At 55.5% G+C, this 26,635-nt stretch overlaps 1 protein-coding gene across 5 annotated transcripts; it reads right to left on the bottom strand.

The window, feature by feature from the left end:
• On the bottom strand, positions 1–26,635 carry PDE4C (phosphodiesterase 4C). 5 transcript variants are annotated; one of them, XM_055239561.2, is made up of 16 exons: positions 26,577–26,635; positions 25,316–25,766; positions 14,494–14,685; positions 13,637–13,673; positions 13,481–13,554; positions 13,232–13,284; positions 12,759–12,871; positions 12,582–12,675; positions 11,581–11,744; positions 11,299–11,397; positions 10,681–10,845; positions 10,496–10,595; positions 9,060–9,214; positions 5,679–5,801; positions 3,805–3,987; positions 1–3,311 (listed from the first exon to the last, which is right to left on the bottom strand). In XM_055239561.2, the coding sequence occupies exons 2-16, from the start codon at positions 25,555–25,557 to the stop codon at positions 2,964–2,966; spliced, it is 2,142 nt and encodes a 713-aa protein (XP_055095536.1). In that variant the 5' UTR covers positions 25,558–25,766; positions 26,577–26,635; the 3' UTR covers positions 1–2,963. The 5 variants fall into 5 exon arrangements, with proteins under 5 accessions (XP_055095536.1, XP_055095537.1, XP_055095538.1 ...); XM_055239562.2 differs by lacking the exons at positions 25,316–25,766; positions 26,577–26,635 and adding an exon at positions 18,643–18,812; XM_055239563.2 differs by lacking the exons at positions 25,316–25,766; positions 26,577–26,635 and adding an exon at positions 18,646–18,794.

A 26,635-nucleotide genomic window follows, 5' to 3' on the forward strand; every position in this document is an offset into this window, starting at 1 on the left:
TCTATGGGTGGAGATACAGCAGAATTTTATTTCCTTCTTTATACATTTCCATTATTTCCAAATTTTTTACAGCGAACATGTTATTACTTTGTAAGCGGACTGGGGGGAAAAATCTTGAAAAAAAAATTCCCTAAATATCTGCTTTTTAAAAGTCTGGAAGGAAATGCACCAAGTTCGTGAACCCGGATGACTTTTAGTTCTGGCACTGTGGAATTTTATCATTAACTGTGATGATGATGAATTCTGAGTGGTTATAATATTTATGAACGAAGCCAGCTGCTCTGGAAGCCGAGGGCGGTTGTGATGACGCCTGTATCTTGTATAAATATTCAGGCACGCAAAGAGGGAGGCAGAGGGGAGGGATGGATACTGAGGCTTCTGGAGGCGGGGATCGAACCCCAGGCTTGAGCATGGTGCTGCCCAGTCCGCTCGGAGGCCCGACCAGCAGGACGAGCTCTTCCCGGCGAGGTGCGGTAAGTGGGACCATCAGGGCTGGAGGATGCCACCCCTCCGACCCACCCCCAACCGCCGACAAGCGCGCCCCGCCGTGTCTCCCACGCCCGCCACCAGGGGGCGCCGCTGGCTAACATTGGGCGCTCAGATGCTTGACTTTGAGCTGGCAAGAGGACCTCTCTGCGCCTCAGTTTCCTCATCGGTGAAATGGCCAGGACACTCAATTTGGTCAATTGAATGTTTTAAGCTGTAAAGATTTTATTTAACCCCAGATAAATGTTCAGTACCCCAAATGTCTAGGATATTTCAGGGAGGTCACAGACAACAACCCCCCATACCCAGTCGGAGTTTATCCAAGTACTAGGATCAGGTTACAGAGGGGAAACTGAGGCCCAGAAGGGGCTATGATGGCAAGAAAGCCTCAGGGGCCTCCCTCCCTCTAGGGGGAATCTGAGGCAGTTTCAGGAATCAGGAGACTTAGAGACCTGCTAGAGAGGGAAAATTGTGTGTTTTTGTTGCTGTCCTAGGGAAGGAGGAACATGTGGGGGACCCAGTATGGAGTTCTGAGGACAGAGAAAGCAGGGGGCTCCTACATCCAGAGACACCAAAGACAGAAAATAAAGCGACTTAAAGCAACAACTGGTGCATAGGTTCAATCAGTCTTCAGAGACTTGCCGGGCACAGAGCGCCCTCTTTTTGTTGTTGTTGTCCAGGCTGGAGTGCAGTGGCGCGACCTCGGCTAACCACAACCTCCACCTCCCGGGTTCAAGTGATTCTCCTGCCTCTGCCTCTCAAGTAGCTGGGATTACAGGCGCCTGCCTCCATGCCCGGCTAATTTTTTTTTTTTTTCTTTTTGAGATGGAGTCTTGCTCTGTCACCCAGGCTGGAGTGCAATGGCATGATCTTGGCTCACTGCAAGCCCTGCCTCCCAGGTTCAAGTGATTCTCCTGCCTCAGCCTTCGGAGTAGCTGGGATTACAGGCGCCCACCACCATGCCCAGCTAATTTGTGTATTTTTAGTAGAGACGGAGTTTCACCGTGTTGGCCAGGCTGGTCTGGAACTCCTGACCTCGTGATCCACCCGCCTCGGCCTCCCAAAGTTCTGGGATTACAGGCGTAAGCCGCAGCGCCCAGCCTCTAAATTTTTGTAATTTTAGTAGAGACAGGGTTTCACTATGTTGGCCAGGCTGATCTCGAACCCCTGATCTCAGGCGATCCACCCCCACTCAGCCTCCCAAAGTACTAGGATTACAGGCATGAGCCACCTGGCCTGGCTATTTTTTCTTTTTTTTTTTTTTGAGACAGTGTCTTGCTCTGTCACCCAGGCTGGAGTGCAGTGGCATGATTTCGGCTCACTGCAACCTCCACCTCCTGAGTTCAAGTGATTCTCCTGCCTCAGCCTCCCGAGTAGCTGGGATTACAGGCGCCCGCCACCGCACCCAGCAAATTTTTGTATTTTTAGTAGAGATGGGGTTTCACCATGTTGGCCAGGCTGGTCTCGAACTCCTAACCTCAGGTGATCCACGTGCCTCAGCCTCCCAAAGTGCTGGGATTATGGGCATGGGCCACCGTGCTCGGCCTCAGAGCCCCCTCTCTTTCCTTTCCTTCTCTTTTTATTTTTAGACAGGATCTCGCTGTGTTGCCCAGGCTGGAGTGCAGTGATGCAATCATAGCTCTCTTCAGCCTCCAACTCCTGGGCTCAAGCGATCCTCTTTGTCTCAACCTTCTGAGTAGCTGGGACTACAGGTGCACACCACCATGCCTGGCTAATTTTTTTTTTTTTTCAGAGACAGGGGGGTCTTGCTATGTTGCCCAGGCTGGTCTCGAACTCCTGAGCTTAAGCAATCCTCCCACCTCAGCCCCCCAAAGTGCCGGGATTACAGGCATAAGCCACCATGCCTTGCCCAGCGCCTCTTTTCTGCTCCTCTTCCTGCCCCCTACCGCAGTTTCAGAAACAAAATTGGGTATGAATGAAGTTTTGGTGCTCAAAATTTCCCCATTCACACTTCCATGCTCCTGCAGAGAGCTGCCTGGTAGAGGAAGACGGGGAGATGCCCTTGGGATGGTCTCCTGACTCCCCACCCCTTGTGCAGGGCTACTACAGAGGCATAAAGCTGGCACAAAGTAGATGGGCAATAAATATTTGATAAAGAAGGAAATAATTAAGTGATAGATGAGGCTCAAGAGTGACCACTGGAGAGGGTGGACTAGAGGCTGCAGCAGACAGCACCTCTCCTCACAGGGATAGAAGCCCAGCAGAAAGACACCAAGGTCATTATAAGAGGCTGCCCCTTAGAGAGCTCTTTTAGGCAAGTCCGGGGTCAGAGTGGACCCCAGCCAGGTGCCTCCAATTAAACCCTGGGAGTCACCTATAACTAAGAGCTTGATTGCCTCCCTCAGTGGGTGGGAAAGTGAAGCAGGAGCCACATGGAGCCTCTTCCTGGAAAGGCTGCTGCCAAGAGCCAAAGGGCTTTACCATCCATTGCCCCTGCAGTTCACGCAGGGCTGGCCCTAAGTCCTCTGGTTGTCAAGGGGTAAGTCCCCAGGGTCTGGGCCGGCTTCAGGGGACAGGAGTTCAGTGTCAGGCAACTCCAAGGCTTCTTTGTCTAAAGCTGTCTCTTCCTCCTCCTCTTCTTCCTCCTCATCCTCTTCCTCTGCCTCCTCCAGAGTCAGTTCAAACTGGAATCTGTCAGGCCCATCCCGCTCAGGGTTGGTGAGGTCTGAGGGACTTCGGGGGATCTTGCTCTGGTACCACTCTCGATTGTCCTCCAGCGTGTCCAGCAGGTCCTGTGCATCTGGGTGGACCAGGTCAGCCCAAGTCTCCCACAGTGGGTGGGCAATGTAGTCAATGAAACCCACCTGTGGCGGGGGTGGGGCAGGTAAGCATTTGGTGAGTCACAGTGAACCCTAGACTCAGTCCAGCCTCCAGATCTTTAGCCAAGCTGTTTCCTCTGCCTGGAATGCCGCTTCCCAACTCCTGCTCATCCTTCAAAACCCTTTTCAAATAACTCATTCTCTAGAATGCCTCCCTTAACCCTTCTGGCCTCCTCCAACCCCAACCCTGACCCCACAGGGCTGAATGTACATGTCCCCCAGACTGGAAGCCCCTCCAGGGTCCTGCATGTCACCCAGAACAGATGTTTCCAAACCCCAGAAGTGCACGTCCCTCTCCCTGAAGCCCAGAGAGAATGGATCCCAGGTCTAACTCGGCCCAGACAGCACCCTTCGGGCACACTCCCTGGCTAGCCAGCCAGGGCCAAGCCAGGGCCAAGCCAGGGCTCGTGGGGTTGGCTCAGCCCCTCCCTTTTACTTCCTCCCAGTGTCTACCGGCTCAGCCCAGTCCCCTGCCAACCTGGGACTTCTCCACTGAGGCCGTGTGCTTGTCACACATGGGACTGATGTCCAGGCCGGACTCACGCTCGCGGTCTCCCTGCTGGAAGAACTCGGCCATGATGCGGTCCGTCCACTGGCGGTACAGGGGCAGTGGTTTGGTGGGGTTGCTCAGATCAGCACAGTGCACCAGGTTCTGCAAGACCTACAGAGATCGAGGCTCAGGAGGGCACTGGCAGGGCCCAGCCACACCTAGACCTAGCACCTCCACAGACAGGCTTGGTGCCATGGACACATTCATCTTACAGGTGGGGAAACTGAGGCCTGAGACTCGAAGAAGTGGTTAAGGCGCAGGCATGTGACTCTTGCCATTTCTTCAAGTTTGGCATACAGTCGGCACTTCATAAATGAAGCTAAATGAGGATTGCAAAAATGGAGGCCCTCTCCAATTTTTTTTTTTTTTTTAATGAGATAGGGTCTCACTCTGTGACCCTGGCTGGAGTGCAGTGGCAAGATCTTGGCTCACTTCAACCTCTGCCTCCCAGGCTCAAATGATCCTCGCACCCCAGCCTCCCGAGTAACTGGAACTATAGGCATGCGCCACCATGCCCGACTAATTTTTGTATTTTTGTAGAGACGGGGTGTTGCCCAGGCTGGTCTCGAACTCCTGAGCTCAAGCGATCCACCCATCTCGGCCTCTCAAAGTGGTGGGATTACAGGTGTGAGCCACTGAGCCCAAATTTTTTTTTTTTTTTTTAAGAGACAGGGTCTCACTCAGTTGCCCAGGCTGGAGTGTAATGGTGCAATCACAGCTCACTGCAGCCTCTAACTCCTGGCCTCAAGCAATCCTCACACCTTGGCCTCCCACAGTGCTGGGATTATAGGCATGAGCCACTGCACCCAGCCTTCACTCTAAATGTGCAAGAAGTCTGGCTAAAATTGTTTTTGTTTGTTTGGTTTGGTTTTTTGAGATAGAGTCTTGCTCTGTCGCCCAGGCTAGAGTTCAATGGGGCAATCTCGGCTCACTGCAACCTCCACCTCCAGGGTTCAAGTAATTCTCTGCCTCAGCCTCCCGATTAGCTGAGATTACAGGCACCCGCCGCCACACTCAGCTAATTTTTGTATTTTTAGTAGAGGCGGGGTTTCACCATCTTGGCCAGGCTGGTCTTGAACTCCTGACCTCGTGATCTGCCCACCTCGGCCTCCCAAAGTGTTGGGACTACAGGCGTGAGCCACTGCGCCCGGCTACTAAAGTTGTTTTTAAAGTACAACCGGCCAGGCACGGTGGCTCACGCCTGTAATCCCAACATTTTGGGAGGCCGAGGCAGGTGGATCACGAGGTCAGGAGATCGAGACCATGGTGAAACCCTGTCTCTACTAAAAATACAAAAAAGTTAGCTGGGCGCGGTGCCAGGCGCCTGTAGTCTCAGCTACTCGGCAGGCTGAGGCAGGAGAATGGCGTGAACCCGGGAGGCGGAGCTTGCAGTGAGCCAAGATGGCGCCACTGCACTCCAGCCTGGGCGACAGAGCGAGACTCTGTCTCAATAAATAAACAAATAGGCTGGGCGCAGTGGCTCACGCTTGTAATCCCAGCACTTTGGGAGGCCGAGGCAGGTGGATCACGAGGTCAGGAGATCGAGACCACGATGAAACCCCGTCTCTACTAAAAATACAAAAAATTGGCCAGGCGTGGTGGCGGGCGCCTGTAGTCCCAGCTACTGGGAGAGGCTGAGGCAGGAGAATGGCGTGAACCCGGGAGGCAGAGCTTGCAGTGAGCCAAGATGGTGCCACTGCACTCCAGCCTGGGCAACAGAGCAAGACTCCATCTCAAAAATAAATAAATAAATAAATACCAAAATTTAAAAAGGAAGCCCCAGGGCCCGCCCAGCTACATACCTGGATTCGGTCAGAATAGTTGTCCAGGAGGAGGACACCGAGGCTTGTCACCTTCTTGGTCTCCACCATGGTCTTGAGGTCGGCCAGGAGGTTCATGTGTTTGGACATGTCTGTGGCCAACACCTGGGGGCAGGCAAGGGAAGGTGACAGGCACGAGGACCCTGCCCACCCCGACCCTCACTCCCATCTCCCAGATGCCACTCTGGCTCAGACTCAGCCCTGTGGGCCTCAGCATACTCATTTGTGAAATGGAAGGATGCAACCGCATTCACTGCAAACTCTGCTCAAAAGAGGGGCTCAGTCAGGGGCCCCTTTTGGGAGGTTGTTTGGGTTGGCCACGAATTCCACATGTGTGACAGGGTGTGGGGTGAGGTGATCAAACCTGTGCACCTCGGACTTGTCAGACTGAGTCTCCCACAGTGGGTGGGCAATGTAGTCAATGAAACCCACCTGTGGGGTGGGTGGGGCAGGAAGGCATTTGGTGAGTCACAGCAAACCCTAGAACCAATCCAGCCTCCAGATCTTTAGCCAGGTTGTTCCCTCTGCCTGGAATGCCGCTTCCCAACTCCTATTCATCCTTCAAAGCCCTTTTCAAATAACCCATCCTCAGGCCAGGCATGGTGGCTCATGCCTGTAATCCCAGGCCTTTGGGAGGCCGAGGCAGGCAGATCACGAGGTCAGACTATTGAGACCATCCTGGCTAACACAATGAAACCCCGTCTCTACTAAAAATACAAAAAATTAGCCGGGCATGGTGGTGGGCACCTGTAGTCCCAGCTACTTGGAGGGCTGAGGCAGGAGAATGGCATGAACCCCAGGAGGCAGGGCTTGCAGTGAGCTGAGATCGTGCCACTGCACTCCAGCCTGGGCGACAGAGCGAGACTCTGTCTCAAAAAAAAAAATAATAATAATAATCCATCCTCTAGGATGCCTCTGTTGACCCTCTGGCCTCCTCCAACCCCAACTGTGACCCCACAGGGCTGGTTAGGGGCTAAGGTGACTTGTGCCTGAGGACAGTGGGGAGGATGAGTTCTGTGCAAAGGGGCTGGAAGAGTTGGGTACATGGGAGGGACCTAAAAGAGGTGGCTGTGGCTGGAAGAAGTGAGCTCAAGAGAAAGGGAGGCGAGATTGAGGAGACTGAAGGCCTCTGGCAGCTGGGGGAGCTTGTCCAGAGGCTATGGGAGCCACAGGGGAGTTTGCAGCTCACTGTGGGGAGGAATGTGACTTTATACCCCTCAAACTTCCATGTAGCCACCATGCGCCCTGGAGGGCTATTTCTAGGCACAGATGTTTAAAAACCAGATTAACCCAGCCGGGCGCAGTGGCTCACACCTGTAATCCCAACACTTTGGGAGGCAGAGGCAGGTGGATTACCAGAGGTCAGAAGTTCAAGACCAGCATGGCCAACATGGTGAAACCCCGTCTCTACTAAAAATACAAAAAATTAGCCGGGTGTGGTGGCGGGCGCCTGTAATCCCACCTACTCGGAGGCTGAGGCAGGAGAATCGCTTGAACCCAGGAGGCGGAGATTGCAGTGAGCCAGGACCACACCATTGCACTCCAGCCTGAGCGACAGAGCAAGATTCCATTTCAAAAAAAAAAAAAAAACCCACCCGTGTGGACTCAGCCCAGCCAGGAGTGACTCAGATGTGGTTCACAGGCTTCTCTGAGAATCAGACAAAAGTCTCAAAACTTCTCAAATCTCTCATCTGTCCCAAATGCTGTCTCCCCACCCTATGGGTACCCACCACTCAAAACCCCAACTCCACCTCACCAAACGTTTAGCTCTTTCTCACTCCAAGCCTTGGCTTTCTCTAAGCTCTCCTCACATGGGGTTCCCTCTTGCTGAGAAGCCCTCCTCACATGGGGTTCCCTTTGGCCTTCCTCATTCTGCATACCCTGACTTCAGTGTTCCCTCTCCAAGAAGCCCTCTCCAACCTCTTTGGCTGGTCTGGGCTCCGAAAGCACCTTGAACCTCTCTCCTCACAGCTCTGCCTGCAGGTCCCTAGTCAAGGGTTAGAATTTCGTAACTACCGGAACTGTCTTTGCACAGATCAAGCACACAATAGATGCTCATTAAATGCTTAAGTGAATGAATGAGACATGAGACCACAAAACTTACTGATGTGACCCTACCTAAAAAAAAAAAAAAAAAAAGAAAGAAAAGTCAAATGGATAGATGTGCATAATTTTTTTTTTTTTTTTTTTGAGATGGAGTCTTGCTCTGTTGCCAGGCTGGAATGCAGTGTGCGATCTCCACTCACTGCAATCTCCGCCTCCCGGGTTCAAATGATTCTCCTGACTCAGCCTCTCGAGTAGCTGGGACTACAGGTGCATGCCACTACACCCAGCTAATTTTTGTATTTTTAGTAGAGACAGGGTTTCACCATGTTGGCCAGGATGGTCTTGATCTCTTGACCTCATGATCCGCCTGCCTCGGCCTCCCAAACTGTTGGGATTACAGGCCTGAGCCACCGTGCCCGGCTGCTTCTTTTCTTTTTTTTTTTTTTTTTTGAGGCAGAGTCTCACTCTGTTGCTGAGGCTGGAGTGCCGTGGTGCAATCTCCGCTCACTGCCACCTCCACCTCCCGGGTTCAAGCTGGGCTCACAGGTGCCCGCCACCAGGCCCGGCTAATTTTTGAATTTTTAGTAGAGACAGGGGTTTCACCATGTTGATCAGGCTGATCTTGAACTCTTGACCTCAAGTGATCCGCCCGCCTCAGCCTCCCAAAGTGCTGGGATTACAGGTGTGAGCCACCGTGCCCAGCCCAGATGTGCTTAATTTAAGGCTTAGCAAAAGTTGCACCTGAGACCCCAGAAACGGTTTCCACATCGCCTGGGTACAGCCAGGATCTGCTGGGCCCAGCAGAGGGCCTGGGGTTTGGGCAGTCACTGGCCCACCCCCCCTTTGTTTTTTTTTGAGATTGAGTCTCACTCTGCTGCTGAGACTGGAGTGCAGTGGCGCAATCTCAGCTCACTAGCTCACTACAGCCTCCGCCTCCCGGGTTCTAGCAATTCTCCTGCCTCAGTCTCCCGAGTAGCTGGGATGACAGGCGTGCACCACCACACCCAGCTAATTTTTGTATTTTTAGTAGAGACAAGGTTTCACCATGTTGGCCAGGCTGGTCTCGAACTCCTGACCTCAGGTGATCCGCCCGCCTCTGCTTCCCAAAGTGTTAGGATTACAGGCATGAGCCACTGCCCCTGGTCCCAGTCCCACTGTTCCATTTCACAGAAGAGGACGCTCAGACTGAGCGAGGACATGCCTGGGTCTGGATGAACCGCCGGCCATGCCAATATCACCCCACCCTGCTGCCTGCAGATGAGAAGGATGCCCCGCTCCCCTCTGCCCCTCCCGCCCCGCTTACTGCCCTGGCCTCACCATGTCAATGACCATCCTGCGCAGACTCAGTCGCTGCTTGGCGCTGAGGTTCTGGAAGATATCGCAGTTCTCTGCCTGCAGCAGCTTGAAGCCCACAGCCAGGTGGTGGTTCTCCAGCACCGAGGCGTCGTTGTACATAAGCGCCAGCTCTGAGTCTGTGAGGGTATGGGACTGAGAGCCCCAAGATCCACCCACCCCACCCACTATACCCAAAAGCAGCTTTTGGAAATCCTTAGCAAACTCTTACCCATGCGTTGAAGGCCCAACTCTAGCATGCCCTCCTCTAAGAAACCATCCAGGTCCCTGGCCCTTCCCTGACTGCAGGGCTAGGAGTGTCTGTGTTTGGCTCTGCCTACCCAAGACTGAGAAGGCTCCTCACGGACCCATTATGGCCAGAGACAGTGAGTATTCAGTAATGATTTGTTTTTTTCTTTTCTTTTTTAGAGACAGGGTCTTGCTGTCATCCAGGCTGGAGTGCAGTGGTGCAATCACAGCTCCCTGCAGCCTCAACCTCCTGGCCTCAAGTGATCCTCCCATCTCAGACTCCTGAGTAGTTGGGATTACAGGTGTGTGCCACCACACTTGGCTAATTTTTTTTATTTTTTTGAGAGACAGGGTCTCACTGTATTGCCCAGGCTGGTCTCGAACTCCTAGCTTCAAGCAATCTTCCCACCTCAGCCTCCCACAGTGTTGGGATTACAGGTGTGAGCCATGGCGCCCAGTCTCTCAGTGCTGGTTAAATAAACAACTGAGTCTTTGTCTTATTGGACTCTAGGTCCTTTGAGTGAGGTCTCACCCCCAGCACTCCAGGGCTTGTATACAAAACGTGCCCAATAACTGCCTGTCAACTGAGTTTTTCAGATTCCTCATAGGATCCTAAACTTTAAGATTTTGGTGGAACTGGCCAGGAGCAGTGGCTCGTGCCTGTAATCCCAGCACTTTGGGAGGCTGAGGCAGGCAGATCGCTTGAGGCCAGGAGTCTGAGACCAGCCTGGGCAACATAGCGAAACCCTGTCTCTACAAAAAATACAAAAATTAGCCAGGCACGGTAGTGTGCGCCTGTAATCCCAGCTACTCAGGAGGCTGAGGCTAGAGAATCGCTTGAACCTGGGAGGTAGAGGTTGCAGTGAGCCGAAATCGGGCCACTGCACTCCAGCCTGGGTGACAGAGCAAGACCCTGTCTTTAAAAATAAGTAAATAAAGGTCTTGGTGGAACCAGATCAGCTCTGCCACAGCTCATTATTCTGTCCTTTGTTGGCACCTACTGTGTACCCAGACCTGCTCCAAGCCCCTGAAGGGAGGGAAAACTGTCACAGTCATTTCATAGACAGGGAGACTGGGCTCAGGGCAGATGGGAACCCCCTGAGATCACCTGGCGGACAGGGTGGAGGCAGGGTCCGCCTCCCCTCCTGCACCCACTTCCCACTCCTACTTACTGGTGTTAATCAGAAACTGGTTGGAGACCCCAGGATGGTCCACATCATGGATGGCACTTGCAAAGAGGGCAGCCAGGATTTCCAAGTCTGTGAACACAGCCTGAGCAGGCAGAGGGCACAGGCGGTGAGGGGCGGGCTCTCTGGGCCCTGCACCCACCCGCCTGCCTGCAGTCGTGGCACGGTACCTCGAGGGCGGGCGTAGCCAGCAGCACATGCGTGGACTGGGCCACGTCAGCGGCATGTAGGCTGTTGTGATAGGCCACATTGGCATGGTAGTGACCCTCCAGCATCAGCAGGTAGGTGGCCAGTGTGTCTGCTGGGATCTGGAATGTCTTCAGCAGGTCCCGCTCCTGGTCCATCACAGATCCTGGCTCAGGGCCTTGGCTTTGGGGCTGTAGCACACGCTGTTCCTACTCCTCTCTTCTGAACTCCTATCCATGCCTCAAACACCTGCTCCTCTGAGATGCCTTCCGTGCTCTCCTGAACTCCTCCACTCTGTGTTATTTGGTGGTCCATCCCTGACCCTACAGGACTGGGGGTGTCTGTGTCCAGCTCTTCTCTCCAGATTTCTCTCCTCCTCAGGGCCAGGGGCCAGGCCAGGGGCCGGGCCAGGGCTGAGGCTTCTGGACAATGAACTGTTCATCTGAGTGAACTCCTATTCATCCTTCAATACCCTGCTCAAATTATCCCCTTCAGAAATGTCAGGGAGGATTTGAAAAATGAGTGTCCCTGAGGTCTGGGGTAGGAAGCGGTGAAGGAAACCCCAGGAGTTTTTCCTTGGAAGCCAAGGGCAGGGTAGGTACCTGAAAAATGCTGAATATGATAGCTGTGAGGGGCCGGTTCCCACTTAGCTCCGCCACCTTGAACACGTCAAGTCCCCACTTGTTGGTGTCTTCTAGCTCCTAAGATGTGAAGGGCTGAAGCTTAACCCCAGCCCAACTTCCCCAGACTCTAGAGCCTCCATCCTCCCACCCCAGGTTCCACAGTGAGCCCCAACTGCCCAGTGGGCAAACACGCCCGAGATAGGGCATCCAGACAGAGGCAGGGACCAAACCTTGATCTTGGCATTGTGGTTGGGGACCCACCTTGGCCAGTTGCTCCTCCTGGTCAGTCTGGACCCCAAAGCGTGGGACAGTGGCTGAGGAGAGGCTGGCACTGTGGCATAGCCCATGTAGGCCACTGATCCGGGACATGGGCTGTGGGGCCTCCTCAGTGGTCACCTTGGGCAGCTCCACCTCAGTCTGCTGGTCTGCGGATGGGCCAGGGTGAGGCTCAGGGAAGCTGATTTCACCTGCTGGGGCCTGACCTCAGGACCTGAACTTTGCCAAACCCCAGGATCAACCTATTTCCCTTTCTACAGGAACCAAAGTAAGTTCGGAGTAAAGACCCTGTCGGCGGGACGCGGTGGCTCACGCCTGTAATCCCAGTGCTTTGGGAGGTCGAGGTGGGCGGATCACTTGAGGTCAGGAGTTTGAGACCAGTCTGAGCAATACGGTGAAACCCCATCACTACTAAAAATACAAAAATTAGCCAGGTATGGTGGCAGGCACCTGTAACCCCAGCTACCCAGGAGGCTGAGGCGGGAGAATTGCTTGAACCCAGGAGGCGGAGGTTGCAGTGGCTCAGATTGCACCACTGCACTCCCTGCACCCCCGCCCGGGCAACAAAGTGAAACTCTGTATCAAAAAAAAAAAGATCCTGTCTTGCCTGTAGCTACCTACCCCTCTCCTCTATTCACAGCTGATCTCAGTAAACCCTTCTGCTAGGCTTGGCCGCTGGGTGCCTGGGGCTCAGCATTTTCCCCCAAACAGCCTAGTGTGCTTTCCGTCTCCCAAGCTGGTGTCTGGTTCCCTCCATCTCCTCCTAGGCAAATTTCTACTCATGCTTCAAAACCCTAGCTTTAATGTCCCCTGCTCCTGGAAATTCCCCTTGTTCCTCCCTCTGATCCAGCCCTGACTCATGGGGCTGAAGGTGTCTGTGTCTGGCTGTATCTCCCCCAGACTGAGGTCTATCATAGAAATCTTTATTTCTCTTGTTTCTTAGTACTCCTATAATATCGTCCAGGCAGTGACTCAACAAAGCTCACCCAGGAAGGTCCGGGAGATGTACTCGGACACCTGGTTCCCGGAGCGGCTGGTTTCGGACAGGTGGGTCAACTCCCGGTTCAGGATCCGCTTGAACTGGGGCGGAGGGAAGGTGAAGACAGTGATGATGGGGCACCGTGGGCCGAGGCAGGTGAGCTCAGCGATCTGCCCCACCTCACCTTGTTGGAGGCCATCTCCCCCACCGAGTGCCGGGTCTGCAGCGTCTCCAACTGATCCAGGCACCAGTCCAGCTCGTCTAGCGTCTCCAATGCCAGCTTCTGCCCCGTGTCCTCTGGGAGCTGAGGCAGTCAGGGGCCTGCCCAACCCCCGCTCAGGGACCCCACGCCTCTCACGCCTTCATCTCTGCATCTGGACCCTGAAACTGTTCCCACGGGAGCCACCCAGGACTCCTGGACCCAAGTTCCAGATCTGTCCCCTGAGTGCCTGTGTGACCATGAGATCTCTGGGCCTCAGCCTCCTCATCTGTAATATGAGTGTGGTGGGGTCCATCCCCGAGGGCGTTATTGTTTGTCTTTGCAGGGGCGGGGCTACAATTAGCCCCAGTCTAAGGGGCTCATGGACTGGGGAGGTCACTATGGAAAGGAAGTTCCCAGCTGTCCTCAGAGAGGGAGGGAAGGAACAGGTACTTTACCTGCAGGCGGAGGGGGCTGATTGCTGGATGAAGGGTTCCCGACCGGTCCCTGCCTGCGGTACAAAAGCCTCAGGCGTGGCTGCTCCGCCCATCTCGCCCCGCCCCCAAGTCCGCCAGGCCCCGCCCCTCAAACCCACCTGGAGGCGCCGGAGCCCCAGCCTCAATTTGCAGCCCGCTTTCCGCCAGGCCCCGCCCCGCCCACCTTGTCTCTGCCGGCCCCGCCCCCGCCCCGCCCCGCCCTCTACCTACTTGGCTGCTCCTAGGCATTGCAGGCGGGCAAGGGCCGCCACGTTGCTCCGAACGGTCCGCAGACTGGCCAGGACCTGTTGGGAGGAGGTGGTAGGCGGTGGGAAGGAGAGGCCGGATCCGGAGGGGGTCAGGGCAGGGAGGGCGGGGGACACCCACCTGGGCAAAGGGCGTCACAATCATGTCCTCTCCATGTCTGCGAGGAGACGGGCCATCAGGGAGAGCTCTCTCCCATCTTCCAGCTTTTACCCACACCATATGCCCTCAGCTGAGGGGGTCCTGCTCTCAGGACTTCTCCTCCAGGCGCCTTCTTAGTCCCTGGGGTCCCCTCATGCAACTCTCCCTGAGACCCACCACAGCCCCTCCAACCATTCACTCACTTTATCGGCATCTCATAAATGGGGAAACTGAGTCCCAGGGGTAAGTAGATATTTCCCTTTTCATTATGCCCACTAGGAAGCTCAAATCAAATTATTTCTACATTTGCTGCTAATTGGCCTTAATGTTTTTTTTTTTTTTTTTTTTTTTGAGGCAGAGTCTTGCTCTTTCGCCCAGGCTGGAGTGCAGTGGTGCCATCTCGGCTCGCTGCAACCTCCACCTCCTGGGTTCAAGAGATTCTCGTGTCTCAGCCTCCTGAATAGCTGGGACTACAGGCGCGTGCCACCACACCTGGCTAATTTTTGAATTTTTTAGTAGTGACAGGGTTTCACTATGTTGGCCAGGCTGGTCCTGAACACTTGACCTCAGGTGATCTGCCCACCTCAGCCTCCCAAAGTGCTGGGATTACAGGCGTGAGCCACTGTGCCCCGCCGACCTTAATGTTTTTGGATTACCACCCCTACCCCAGCAAAAGGCCAAGTTCTCTCACAATTGATTGAATAAAGGAGCTGCCTGGCAAACTCCTACTTAAATTTCAAAACCTTCCTTAAATGGCTACTTGAAGGAGCTTGCTGAATAGAGGAACAAAGCAAGGAGGGAGGGTAAAGGCGGTGTCATCCCACCAGCCCCAGACTCACAGGTCGCTGGCCACAGAGGAGTTCCGAGACATGGCCTTGGGCGAGAGTTCATAGTCGCTATCTGAGCGATACAGGAAGGACTCGCGCCGCTGGCTGTGCGGGACTGGAGCCTGCATAACCCGGCCCAGGCCAGGGCTGGACTGAGGGTCCAGGGCCCTCCTCTCGCACGAGAGCCCATTTTCCAGGTCAAAACTGAAAGGAGAGAAGGCATGATCAGAGACGAGGGTCATGACAACTGGGTGCCGGGTCGTGGCCACCTTGTCTGGTGCGTCCTCCCCGGGGCTGCTTGGCAGTCAGGCAAGTGTGGTTTCCAGCTTGTTCACCTGCCCCCGGCTACACCCTCAGGAACCCTGCACCCCTCACACTTTGGTCTTTGAGTCTACACTGGACTCCAGGACCTCAGTTCCAGATCTTCCTCAAAGTGGTTGTGTGGCCATGGACAGGTACTGACTTTCTCTGGACCTCAACCACCCTATTTCTTTTATTTTTTTCTCTCTTTCTTTTTTTTTTTTTCTTTCTTTCTCCTTCTTTCTCTCTCTCTCTCTCGCTCGCCCTTTCTTTCTTTTCTTTTTTCTTCTTTTTGACAGGGCCCCATTTTGTCACCCAGGCTGCAGTGCAGTGGTATCATCCTAGCTCACTGCAGCCTCAATCTCCTAAGCTCAAGCCATCCTCCAGCCTCAGCCTCCTGAATGGCTGAGACTACAGGAGCACGCCCCAACACTTGGCTAATTTTTGTAGAGACCAGGTCTCACTATTTCGCCCAGGCTGGTCTTGAACTCCTGGCCTCAAACAATCCTCCCACCTCTGCCTCCCAAAGTGCTGGGATTACAGGAGTGAGCCACCACACCCGGCCTCCTCGTTTCTTTTTTTTTCTGTTTTTTGGGGTTTTTTTGAGACAAAATATCGCTCTGTTGCCTGCACTGGAGTGCAGTTGTCCACACTGGAGTGCAGTGGGGGCACAATCTCGGCTCACTGCAACCTCCACCTCCCGGGTTCAAGCAATTTTCTTGCCTCAGCCTCCCAAGTAGCTGGGATTACAGGTGTGCACCACCACGCCCGGCCAATTTTTTTTTTTTTTTTTTTGAGACAGATTTTCACTCTTGTTGCCCAAGCTGGAGTGCAATGGCACAATCTTAGCTCACTGCAACCTCCACCTCCTGGGTTCAAGCGATTCTCCTACCTCAGCCTCCCGAGGAGCTGGGATTACAGGCGTGTGCCACCATGCTCAGCTAATTTTGTATTTTTAGTAGAGACGGGGTTTCTCCATGTTGGTCAGGCTGGTCTCGAACTCCCAACCTCAGGTGATCCGCCCGCCTCGGCCTCCCAAAGTGCTGGGATTACAGGTGTGAGACACCGTGCCCGGCCAAATTTTTGTATTTTTACTAGAGACGGGGTTTCACCGCATTGGCCAGGCTGCTCTTGAATTCCTGACCTTGTGATCTGCCCACCTCGGCCTACCAAAGTACTGGGATTACAGGCATGAGCCACCGCACCCTGCCTCCCCTGTTTCTAACATGTGTGTGATGTAGCCCATCCCCGAGAGCTCTTTGAGGGGGTTACAACCGAACATCCAAAGACTGCGACTGGATGACCATGTTGCAAAGGGACAAACTGAGATCTAGCTCACATGGTGGACACGTGGACTGGAAATAGCTTCTTGGGCTCTTCTACCTGGAAGAGGCCTAGCTCCTAGCTAGGCCTAGCTCCTGCGTGCGCCTTGGTCTAGAGAGACCCCACTCCCAGCCAACCTGACCACACCCTTGGCTACCTGCACGCCCCCAGCGTTCCAGGCTCCACCCTCAGCCCATAAGGCTCCGCCCCAAGGCCGTCGACCACGCCCCCAGCTAGCCGGGTGCTACCCTAGGCTCCCCCACTCCCCCACTTCATCTTCAGCCTGAACGTTCTGCCTGTTCTCTTCCACCTCCGGGTCTTTGCACAGGCCGTGCTCTCTGCCCGGAGCACCCTCCTCCGCCTCCACACTACCTGTCCCGTTCTACCCTCAAACCCTGTCTTTCCCTCTGGCCACACCCTCTGGCCCCTCCTCTTTGGGGTCAGAGGTCAGAGAAAGGGCGTAGGGCAAGAACTGGGGCGCTAGAGGAGAAGGCGGTGACCTGGGGCTGGGGTTTTCAAGAAGGGCAGGCGGAAGCGGCACCGACAGGAAGACAAAGGGGACCGCCCGAGACTCGGAGCTCCCGGCCGAGGGCCAGTGTCCGGCTGGTCCCGGCTGTGACTTTTGGGTCAAAGGTCACCGTATCCCCGTCCACGGGCTGGGTCGGCACCCCCGCGTAGGCTCAGCTCTGGGTAGAGGTGGGGGATTTGGCAGCATTCGGTCCGGCTTGGTCAAGTATGACCGGGTCTGAGTTGGGTCTGATCACGTCGAACTGGACTTGGTCCCGAAGAGTTTGTTCGATGAGTTCGGGAGAATTCGGCTACGTCCGATTGAGCTCGGGAGAGTTCGGATAAGTTCGAGCTTGTTCGCCTAAGTCCGGTTACGCTCGGTCTGCTTCGAACAAGTCCGGGTGACGTTCGGGCCGGGTCGGGCATGTTCGGTCACGTCCGGCTACACCGGGGCTAGTTCGGGCATCTCCGACTAAGACCGGCTGCGCTCGGCCTGTTCCGTCGGACTCCAGCGGGTTTAGCAGCACCGGGATGAACCCCACGCCCAGCCGAGGGGGCGGGGCTTCTTAACCCTTCCGTGGCCAGTCTGGGGTGCGCCGTGGGCGCTGTGGCGCAATGGGAGACGCTCTTAGGGGCGGACTTGAGGCGGCGGATACCCCAGATCTGCCCCTCGAGGGGGAGGCATGCGGATCGCGACCCTCTACCCCTCTCTCGGCTCTCCCCGAGTGTTCCAGAAAAGCGCATCTATGGACAAATAGAGAAACTGAGGCCAGGAGCGGCCACAGGGCGTGCAAATCCGGATCCCGGGCGCGGAGGGTTAAAGGCTGGGCCCGGGTTTTCTTGGGGCGAGGGAGGCTGTTTTTCTTTCTGCTCTAAACTTAGCCGGGAGCGGCGGGGTCAGGCTGTAGTTCCATGACGCGGGCGGTGCGGGGGTAGGGCCCCCCGGCTGTGGGAACGGCGCGGCTGCCCATTGGCCAGGGGGGTAAACTGAGCCAGGGAGGCTCGGACTTGGGTTCGAGTCCGGCCTGCGCGGGGCCCGCTCTCGTTCATCCTCACTTCTGAGTACCCGCGACGCGCCCTCGACGTCCCTGCGCTCTCTCTAGCGCCTTCAAAAGGGAACGTGCTTCGCTAGTGTTTGGTGCTCCGAGGTCGCTCTCCAGGACACGGAACCCCCACTCTCCCACTCCCTGGTTGAAATGGAACCACCAGGAACCACGGTCATACCTTCTCCCTCCAACCCAAACTATGACCTTGCAGAGGGACCTCCCCTCTCAGCCTTTGGATGCCAGACTTACCAAGTGGGTGCCAATTCGGCGCGGACCGAGCGCAGGATGCCAGCCACAGTCGGAGCCCACAAGCCCCACTCCGAACCCCAGCCTTGCCCCCATCCCTCCCCACGAGGTCACAGTCGTTTCTGGAAAGGCAGGGATTCGAACCCAGAGGGGTGGACCGAGTGCTTAGAGGATGAAGCGCAAGCAGCTGCCGGGCGCAGGCGCGCGCTCAGCCTGGGACTCCCGAACGCCCTGCCTCGAAAACCCCCTCAATTCAGGTCTTCCTCCGTGGACACCCAGAGTTCATTGTGAGGCCCCCAGGGCATCTCTTTGCTGGCACTGGGACAGGATGCTGGTGGGAGGGGGCACCAAGGGGAGGAGTGCCCCTTCCCCCTCCTCCCACTGCCAGGACGCACAGCCTGCCTGCCCCAGGCCGGTGAGGGTCAGGAGGAGACGTGAGCCTCAGCCCGTCCCACTCTGGGCCTCACAGCTAGAAGGAGACAGACGGCTGGTCCCCTGGGCCTATATCCAGGCGGCGGGTGGAGAACAGAGATAGAGACAGAGTCACCAACTGCGAGACAAAAGTAGGGTAGGGTAGGGTAGAGGGAGAGAGATACAGAGAAAGCGAGGGAGAGGCAGAGCGTCCATGCCCTGACTCCGGCCCGGCCCCAGCTGTCCCTGCCCTTGTCCCTGTCCCTGCCCTTCCCACCTCCACACCGGGCGTCCCGGTGACCCCGCCAGGCCCTCTGTCCAGCCTCACCACAGCGGATGGGCCACCGTGAAGCGCCGCTGCAGGCGGATGCTCTGATTCACCAAAAGCTTCCTGAAGAGCCCGGGGGAGCCGCGCGGGGATCCCCGAGGGGAGCCGGGCCCGGGGGCCGGGGCGGGCGCGGGGGGGCCCTGCATCGCCAGGACTGCGTGGAGGCTGGACCGAGCGCCGGCTGCGCGGGACTTTTTCTGGACAGCTGCGGGGGCGGGGCCCAGCGGGGAGGGGGCAAAGGGCGCATCGGCCCCGCCTCGAGGCGGGCGGCTCCCTGACGACCCCCGGGACAAACGGGGAAACTGAGGCACAGAGTCAGACGCAACTCTCCGCTCCTTTCTTTTTTTTTTTTTTTTGAGACAGGATCTCGCTGTGTTGCCCAGGCTGGAGTGCAGTGGCACAGTCCTAGCTCATTGCAGCCTCAACCTCCTGGACTCAAGGGATCCTCCTACCTCAGCCTCAAGTAGCTGGGACTGCAGACGCACACCACCACGCCCAGGCTAATGTATTTTCTGGAGAGATGGGGGTCTCCTTATGTTGCCCAGGCTGGTCTCGAACTCCCGGACTCAAGTGATCCTCCTGCCTCAGCCTCGCAAAGTGCTGGGATTACAGGTGTGAGCCATTGCGCCTGGCCCAACTGCACTTCTTTAGGGGGTTGCCCCTAAGATCTCAGAGCCTGGATCTTACTCAGCCTTCCTCTGCATGCCCCTGGTTAGTGCAGCTTGCTGGGCCAATAACTGCTAAAAAGTGTAGAATGAGGGAGTCAGAAAGCAAGGTGCCCGGAGAAACAGCTGTCCTGCCTTCCATTATTGAGGGCATCACCGAGGTATAGAGTTTGCCAATGTCCGATCCCACGCAATGTTTCTAATCCTCCTCTACCCATTTTCCAGAGGGAGAAACTGAGGCCCAGTGCCACCAAACAGCGCACCAGAAACTACAAATCCTTAATCCTTTGCCAAGTGGGGAAACTGAGGCTTCCATGGAAGCGGTCACGGGCCATAGGTCTTTGTTGCAGAAAGCGAGACCCAAACTCAGGTCCCCCTCTCCCAGCACCCCTCCACGCGAGTCCCCACATGATCCCCCACCTGCGCTGACATTCCCCAGGCCCTGTCTCTGGATGCCTTCACCTCTCCTGCTGTCTCCTCCTAGACAAACATCCGCACATCACCTCTGCCAAGTATTCTGTCCTGCGAAACCTCAGCCGCCCACCCCTGCCCTCGGAGGGACTTCACTGTCCCAGGACTGGGGGGGCCTCTGGTGTCTGGGAGGATTCGCAGAGTCTGTACCAGGTGCTCTACCCTTGGAATGCTGGAGTCCGGCTGGCCTTGTTCCACTTTACAGAAAAGGAAACCAAGGCTTAGCATGTGTCACACAAGGAGGAGGGACCTAGAAATAGCCACGTCAGAGGCAGAGGCCCAGGGGACCCCAGCAATTGAGGCCTGACCGTGCCCCTTGCTGTGGAATGACCTCTGTCTCTCAGCCTGGGCCTTCCCCCTGGGGCGGCTGCCTCAGTCTTGGTGTCCCCAGACCTGGTACCCATGTTTCTGGCAGTCCTGGAGAAGCCCATTAGGGGTCCCATATGAGATCCTGAGGCAACCATGCTAAGGCCAGATACATGAGAGTCTCCCCATTCTACAGATGAGAAAACAGAGGCTCAGAGGAGGAGTCACACAGCCCAGAAAGACAGAGAGCCTCAGGTATCTGGCCAGGAAGCCCCCCTAACCCCCGCAGTCTTGCAACCAGACACCTGGTGGGAACCAGACCTCGCTGTCCCCAAGACAAAAATACCATCGTTGTCTGCTGGGGCCAGACCTAATTATAGCCATCCCTAGGGGACACAGGCTGCTGGGATTGGCCTTGTGGGGACACTGGAGCCAAGATCTGAGCAGTCTTGACACCACCTCCCGACACTGTGAGAGAAGTGACAATAGTTACATGTCCCCAAGGAGAAACTGAGGCACAGAGATTCAGCCCCTCCCCCCAAATCACAGACATAAAATAGGAGACTAAGACGAAGCAAAATGATATAAACTGAGTGCTTCAAAAACATGCAGCACTCAGCCAACAGCAGTGAAGGGAAAAGTCATTGGATTTTCAGACGAAACCTACAAAGTGTGGACTACTATTCCCATTTCGAGGATGGGGCTACTGAGGCACAGAGAGGCACAGTCATTTGCCTAAGGACACACAGCCATAAGGTGCAAGACTGAGGTCATTTGAACCCGGGCAGGCGGTGTTCTTCCCAGCCTGGGTCCTCCCTCACTGGATGCGTTAACTCATTTCATCCCCTCTGTAGTCCCAGGGACGAGTCTCACACTAATATTTTATCAATAGTTTTACTATTAATGTTTCATTCATATATTTAATTTTAAATATTTTATTAACAGTTCTAACAGGAAGGTGTTAATTCATAGCTGTTTGGATGGAGAAAGAGTCACAGCAAGGGGTGGCCGCAGAGCCAGGACTCAGCATTCAGAGCCTGGCTCCTACCTGGCCCCGGGAGGCTCTCCAAGCCCTGCTGGGTAAGGGACAAAAACTGAAAGAGGTTTGGACAGAAGCACCCCTACCCTGACTCCATCCCTGCATTACTGCATCTCCTGTAGAGGTGCCCAGTAGTCTCTGGTGCCTTTATTTTTTTATTTTATTTTATTTTATTTTATTTACGTATTATTATTATTTTCTGAGACAGAGTTTTGCTCCTGTTGCCCAGGCTGGAGTGCAATGGCACAATCTCGGCTCACTGAAACCTCCGCTTCCTGGGTTCAAGCAATTCTCCTGCCTCAGCCTCCCAAGTAGCTGGGATTATAGGCATGTGCCACCATGCCAAGCTAATTTTTTTTTTTTTTTCAGTAGAGACGAGGTTTCACTATATTGGTCAGGCTGGTCTCGAACTCCTGACTTCAGGTGATCACCTGCCTCAGCCTCCCAAAGTGCTGGGATTACAGGCGTGAGCCACTGTCCCCGGCCTTACTTTTTTGAGTCACAGTTTCACTCTGTTGCCCAGGGTGGAGTGCAGTGGTGCAATCTTGGCTCACTACAACCTCCGCCTCCCAGGTTCAAGCGATTCTCCTGCCTCAACCTCCCAGGTAGCTGGGATTACAGGCATCTGCCGCCACGCCCAGCTAATTTTCGTATTTTTAGTAGAGACGGGGTTTCACCATGTTGGCCAGGCTGGTCTTGAACTCCTGACCTCAGGTGATCTGCCTGCCTCAGTCTCCCAAAGTACTGGGATTACAGGTGTGAGCCACCGCGCCCATTCCGATGCCTTTAGCACGCCACTGCCTCAATTTCCCCCATTTGAATGTCCTTTTTCTGGGCAGGCACTTTTCTCCACTGTCACCAGGTGGCCCCAGAGAGATTTTTTTAAATGGGTGTTTTTGCCCATTTTACAGATGAGTAAACTGAGACGTGGAGAGGGGAGATGACTTGCCCAAGTCCCCACGGAGGGGTCAAGCGGAATGAGCAGGGTGGGGGCCGAGTCACATGTGTAGATGCTCACATGGGTCAAATCACACACTCCTTTGCTGCAGACCCTCCCATGGTCCCCCATTGCCCTTAGATCTGAATTCACACCTCCCCAGAGGTCCCATGTGGCCCATCCCCACCTCACTTCTCTTGGCTTACACTGTTCCAGTCTCTCGCCACTCCTCACTGTTCCCTGAATCAGCCAGGCTTATTTCCACCCCATGGCCCTTACCTGAATGCTTGTCGCCTGCTGATGCTTTGTCTTTTGGGTTACAGTTAGAGAGTCACCTCCTCCGAGAAGCCCTCTGTGACTAGCCAGGTAAATGCCTCAGAGCACTCTCCAGCCATGGGTACAACTTCACATTTATTGTCATGATTATTTGCCTGTGAGTCCCTGGAGAGCAAGGCCAGTTCTGCCTTGTTCCCTCCTGTTCCCTCAGTACTTGGCACTTAGTAGATGCTCAATACATGCTTGTAGCGGCTGGGTGTGGTGGCTCATGCCTGCAATCCCAGCACTCTGGGAGGCCACGGTGTGTGGATCACTTGAGGTCAAGAGTTTGAGACCAGTCTGGCCAACATGGCGAAACTGTCTCTACTAAAAATACAAATATTAGCCAGGTGTGGTGATGGGCACCTGTAATCCCAGCTACTGGGGAGGCTGAGGTAGGAGAATCGCTTGAACCCAGGAGGCAGAGGTTGCAGCGAGACAAGATTGTGCCGCTGCACCCAGCCTGGGCAACAGAGTGAGAGACTCCATCTAAAAAAAAAAAATAAATAAATAAATAAATGCTTGTAGCATAAACAGAGAGCCTCTCCTTCCATCCTCCAGCCACACTGATCCGTTTTCAGCTCCTCACATGCCTGATCCTCTTGAGTCTGAGGCTTTGCACATTCTGCTCCTTCTACTTAGAATACCCTTCTTGCACTCACCCTAGCTGACCTCTTTCCTCCTGCAGGCTAAGCTTAAATGTCACTTCTCCCAAATGGTCCTCCCTGACTCTCACCCCACTGCTGGGTCTGGAGCCTCCTCTAGGCTTGTTCTCTGATCTTTCCCCATCACCCTATGCCTTCTCCACCTGGTATGACTGTCTCCACCATCAGCCTTAGGGGACACAACTTCTTGTCCATGGTTGTGTCTCCAACACAGGGCCTGCCACCCAGTAGGTGCTTAAATGCCTTCTCAACAAAATGCTTGGACCCTCCCATACCCCTGTGATCCATCTGGGGCTGCGGGAAGCACATTCCCCCAACAGTTTCTAGGGCTGGGTAAAGAGCCACAAGCTGGGGACCCAGTGTGTACCAGGCTCAGGCACAGAATGCTCATCTCTCTGATGAGGACACTGAGGCTCCGGGAGGCACCACGGCTTGCTCAGTACCACGCAGCAGGTTGGCCTTGGGGCCTGGACTTGAACTCAATTTCTCTGGGCTTCCCCCTGGGGTGAGCCCCTACCCTCACATCAGCACAGAGAAGCACAGTGGGCCACATGCATCCTCATCCACGTATGTGTGACTGCAGTGCATACGATGCGCAGAACGACGTGTGTGTGCACACACACGTGCACAGGGACACCCAATCCACCGTTCCTGCCTCCCAGAGCCAAGCGGGGGCTTCCCCTAGAAGAGCTCATACCAAGGCTCTCTTTCTTCTTTCTTGAAAATGGAAAATCATGAGTCACCAGAAAGGATGGGGCAGGAGGAGCTAGAAGCCAGGGCGGGAGAAGGGGCTCCTGGGTCACCTGAGAACAGCTCCAATCCCTCTGGGCTGTGGGAGCCATCTACCCCAGATGCCTCCCAGGCTGCTGGAGGGCCAGGCTGGGGACGAGAGGCCAGGCTTGCTGATGGAGTCAGAAGCCAGTGGCCCCTAGGGGGTCCACGCACCAGGACGCAAGAAAGCCAAGCTCCAGAGCAGGGAAGCAACCCATCCAAGGCCACCCAGCCTGGACTGAAACCTGGGACGCTGGTCCTGCTGACTTGGTTCCCCCTCCAACCTAAGGAGGGCTTGGAGTTCCTGGACCCTCCTCCCTGGCCCTGGAGCCTCCACCTGGTAGCTGGAGACCCTCATGTAGGGCCGCCTGAGGATTCTACATTATCTTTCTATGAGTCTCCTTCTGTCTCTGTCCTAACCCCACCCCACTCAACTTACACGAAACAGGAGAAGCAGCCCCTCCTTACTTAAGTGAAAGAAATCTCCTGTGCACGAGCTTCCCAAGGGACTTCCCTTCCTCCTACAGGAGAGCAGGGTGGGGTGAGGGAGTGTGGGGGGGGGGAGGTAGCAAGAGAAGGCTCCTCCCCCCAACACTTGTGGCAGCCTGCCCTGGCCCTTATATATCTATAATATATTAAATAGGCTGGGTGCTGTGGCTCACACATGTAATCCTAGTACTTTGAGAGACTAAGGCGGGAGGATCACTTGAGGCCAAGAGTTCAAGACCAGCCTGGGTAACATGGCAAAACCCTGTCTCTAGCAAAAATACAAAAATTAGCCAGGCGTGGTGATACGCCCCTGTAGTCCCAGCTACTCAGACGGAGGTGGGAGGATCGCTTAAGCCTGGGAGTTGGAGGTTGCAGTGAGCCATGATCAAGACACTGCACTTCTACCTGGGCAACAGAATGAGACTCTGTCTCAAAAATAAAAACGTGTGTGTGTGTGTGTGTGTGCGTCTATGTGTGTGTGTATTTATATCCACGCACCCCAGGGTTACCTCGGGTGCATGAGGTGGTCACAAACTTCCCCCACAGGCCTTCGGACATTCCACAATCCCGAAAACCTTCGGACCCCCAGCTGTGTTTGCACAAGGACAGTCACACTCAGCCACACACCTACAGGCACCACAAGGGGAGACACACCAGCACACCCACAACTACCTGGGACACATGGAATCATACCCAAGCATGAACGTACAGGAGCACCCCAAACACATCTGGTCACTCCAGTCTCACGCGCGCGCGCGCACACACACACACACACACACTCTTTCAGTCCCAACAGCACGTGGGCACACCCGGTCACACAGACCCACAAGCCATGATGACACCAGCACCCTCAGCTCCACCCCTATGTAGAAATAGCTTTTTCCTTCCAGGCGCCAGCCTCAACCAAGCAGCAGAGACCCCCGCCCCCTGGAGAAGCAAGGACCCTCCCCCACTCCCGCCAGGCCCCGCGCGCCCCTCCCCCGCGCTGCCGGAGGCCCCTGCCCCGGCCACCTACCGCCTGCAGGAGGAAATGGGCCAGGAGAGCCGCGACTTTCTGAGCCCGGGCCGTGGGCTCAGGTCCCGCTCGCGGCAGCCCGCGGACTTGTCCGGATCCGAATAGAAGCGCTGTTGGATGCGGATGGGGCGACGGGGTTGCCGCCACAGGTGCTTCGGGGCTCTGGTCATGCTGTGGCGGCCGCGAGAGCGACTCAACCTGCTGCACGCCTCTGCCCCTTCGCCGACCCCCAGGGTCTCCATGCGCCAGAGAAAGGGGTCTGGGATAGCAGGGAGCAGGACTCGTCCCCGTGAGCGGGCGCCGAGGAGCGTCTGCTCCCGGGTCCAGCCCAGGGCCCGGAGTGGAGGCGACAGCGAGGAGCTGTCCGCGCCGGCGGTGCTGAAGCGGGAGAAGGTGGAACGGGGGCTCAAGGTGGGGCCGACACCGAGGAGCTGTCGATGCCCAGATGGTGCTGAAGGGTAGAACAGGGGAGAAGAACGTGGCGAGGGGTGTTGAAGCTAGGCGCTGAAGAGACCTCCCCCCTCACTAGCCCCGAAAACCGTCTGCCGTCCCCTATAGCGCTGCATGGAAAAGAACCAAGACAAGGACTTGGAGTGGAGAAGACAGAAATTGTCCACTGATCGCTGCTAAATGGAGGGCAAGGAGACAGGGTCTCAGGATACCCCCGGGGCCGAGACTCTGTCCCTCGCACCGTGTTGAAAGAGAAAAATGTAGCTTTAGGGTCTCCCGGTGGATGAGACAGCGAAGAGCTGTCCGCGACCTGATGGTGCTGAAAGCAGGGGAGGGAGACCTGAGTTCAGGAGCACCCCCAGACCAGGGCATCATCCGCCCAGGAGGTGCTGAAACATGAGCAGTGACGGGCCCTCAACCTTCCCCAGCAACAATGGCAACAAGGAGTCTGGAAGCAGTCAATTCTGGTCTTCGGAGGTACGTACAGATAGCAGTCTTTCTGCCAAGCCCAGGAAGGGAGGCTCTGCGGTTCAGCCCCAGAAGGGGTCTCTTTGGAGCCCTAAAACCCCACCCATGCCAGGCAGGGATATGAGAAGGACAGGGAAATTGGCAAGGCTGTGACGGGGCTCCCATGTCTGGGATGGGCACACAGAGGCTACCTCTGGCCAGAGCTCCAAACAGCTACCAGTAGGGATGGGCAAAGAGGGGAAGTCAGGTCCCTCTAAGAAACATCCTAGTTCTGCTTCTAAGACCCTCCCCACCCCAAAGCCATGCTGCAGCTGAGTTGGGGGAGGACTGGCAGAAAACTCACCTTTTGTGGAAGCTCAGGACAGGCAGGAGGAGTATCTCTGAGACTCTCGTGCTTTTAAA

Source organism: Symphalangus syndactylus, chromosome 13, assembly GCF_028878055.3.
Source record: "Symphalangus syndactylus isolate Jambi chromosome 13, NHGRI_mSymSyn1-v2.1_pri, whole genome shotgun sequence".
Taxonomy (NCBI): Eukaryota; Metazoa; Chordata; class Mammalia; order Primates; family Hylobatidae; genus Symphalangus; species Symphalangus syndactylus.

Coding starts and splice junctions, on each gene's coding strand:
- PDE4C (XM_055239561.2), bottom strand. CDS start 25,557: ATGGAGACCCTGGGGGTCGGCGAAGGGGCAGAGGCGTGCAGCAGGTTG. Junction 13,555..13,636: donor TTGTGACGCCCTTTGCCCAG/GTGGGTGTCCCC, acceptor TCCTCCCAACAG/GTCCTGGCCAGTCTGCGGAC. Junction 9,215..10,495: donor CCAGTTTCTGATTAACACCA/GTAAGTAGGAGT, acceptor ATACCCTCACAG/ACTCAGAGCTGGCGCTTATG.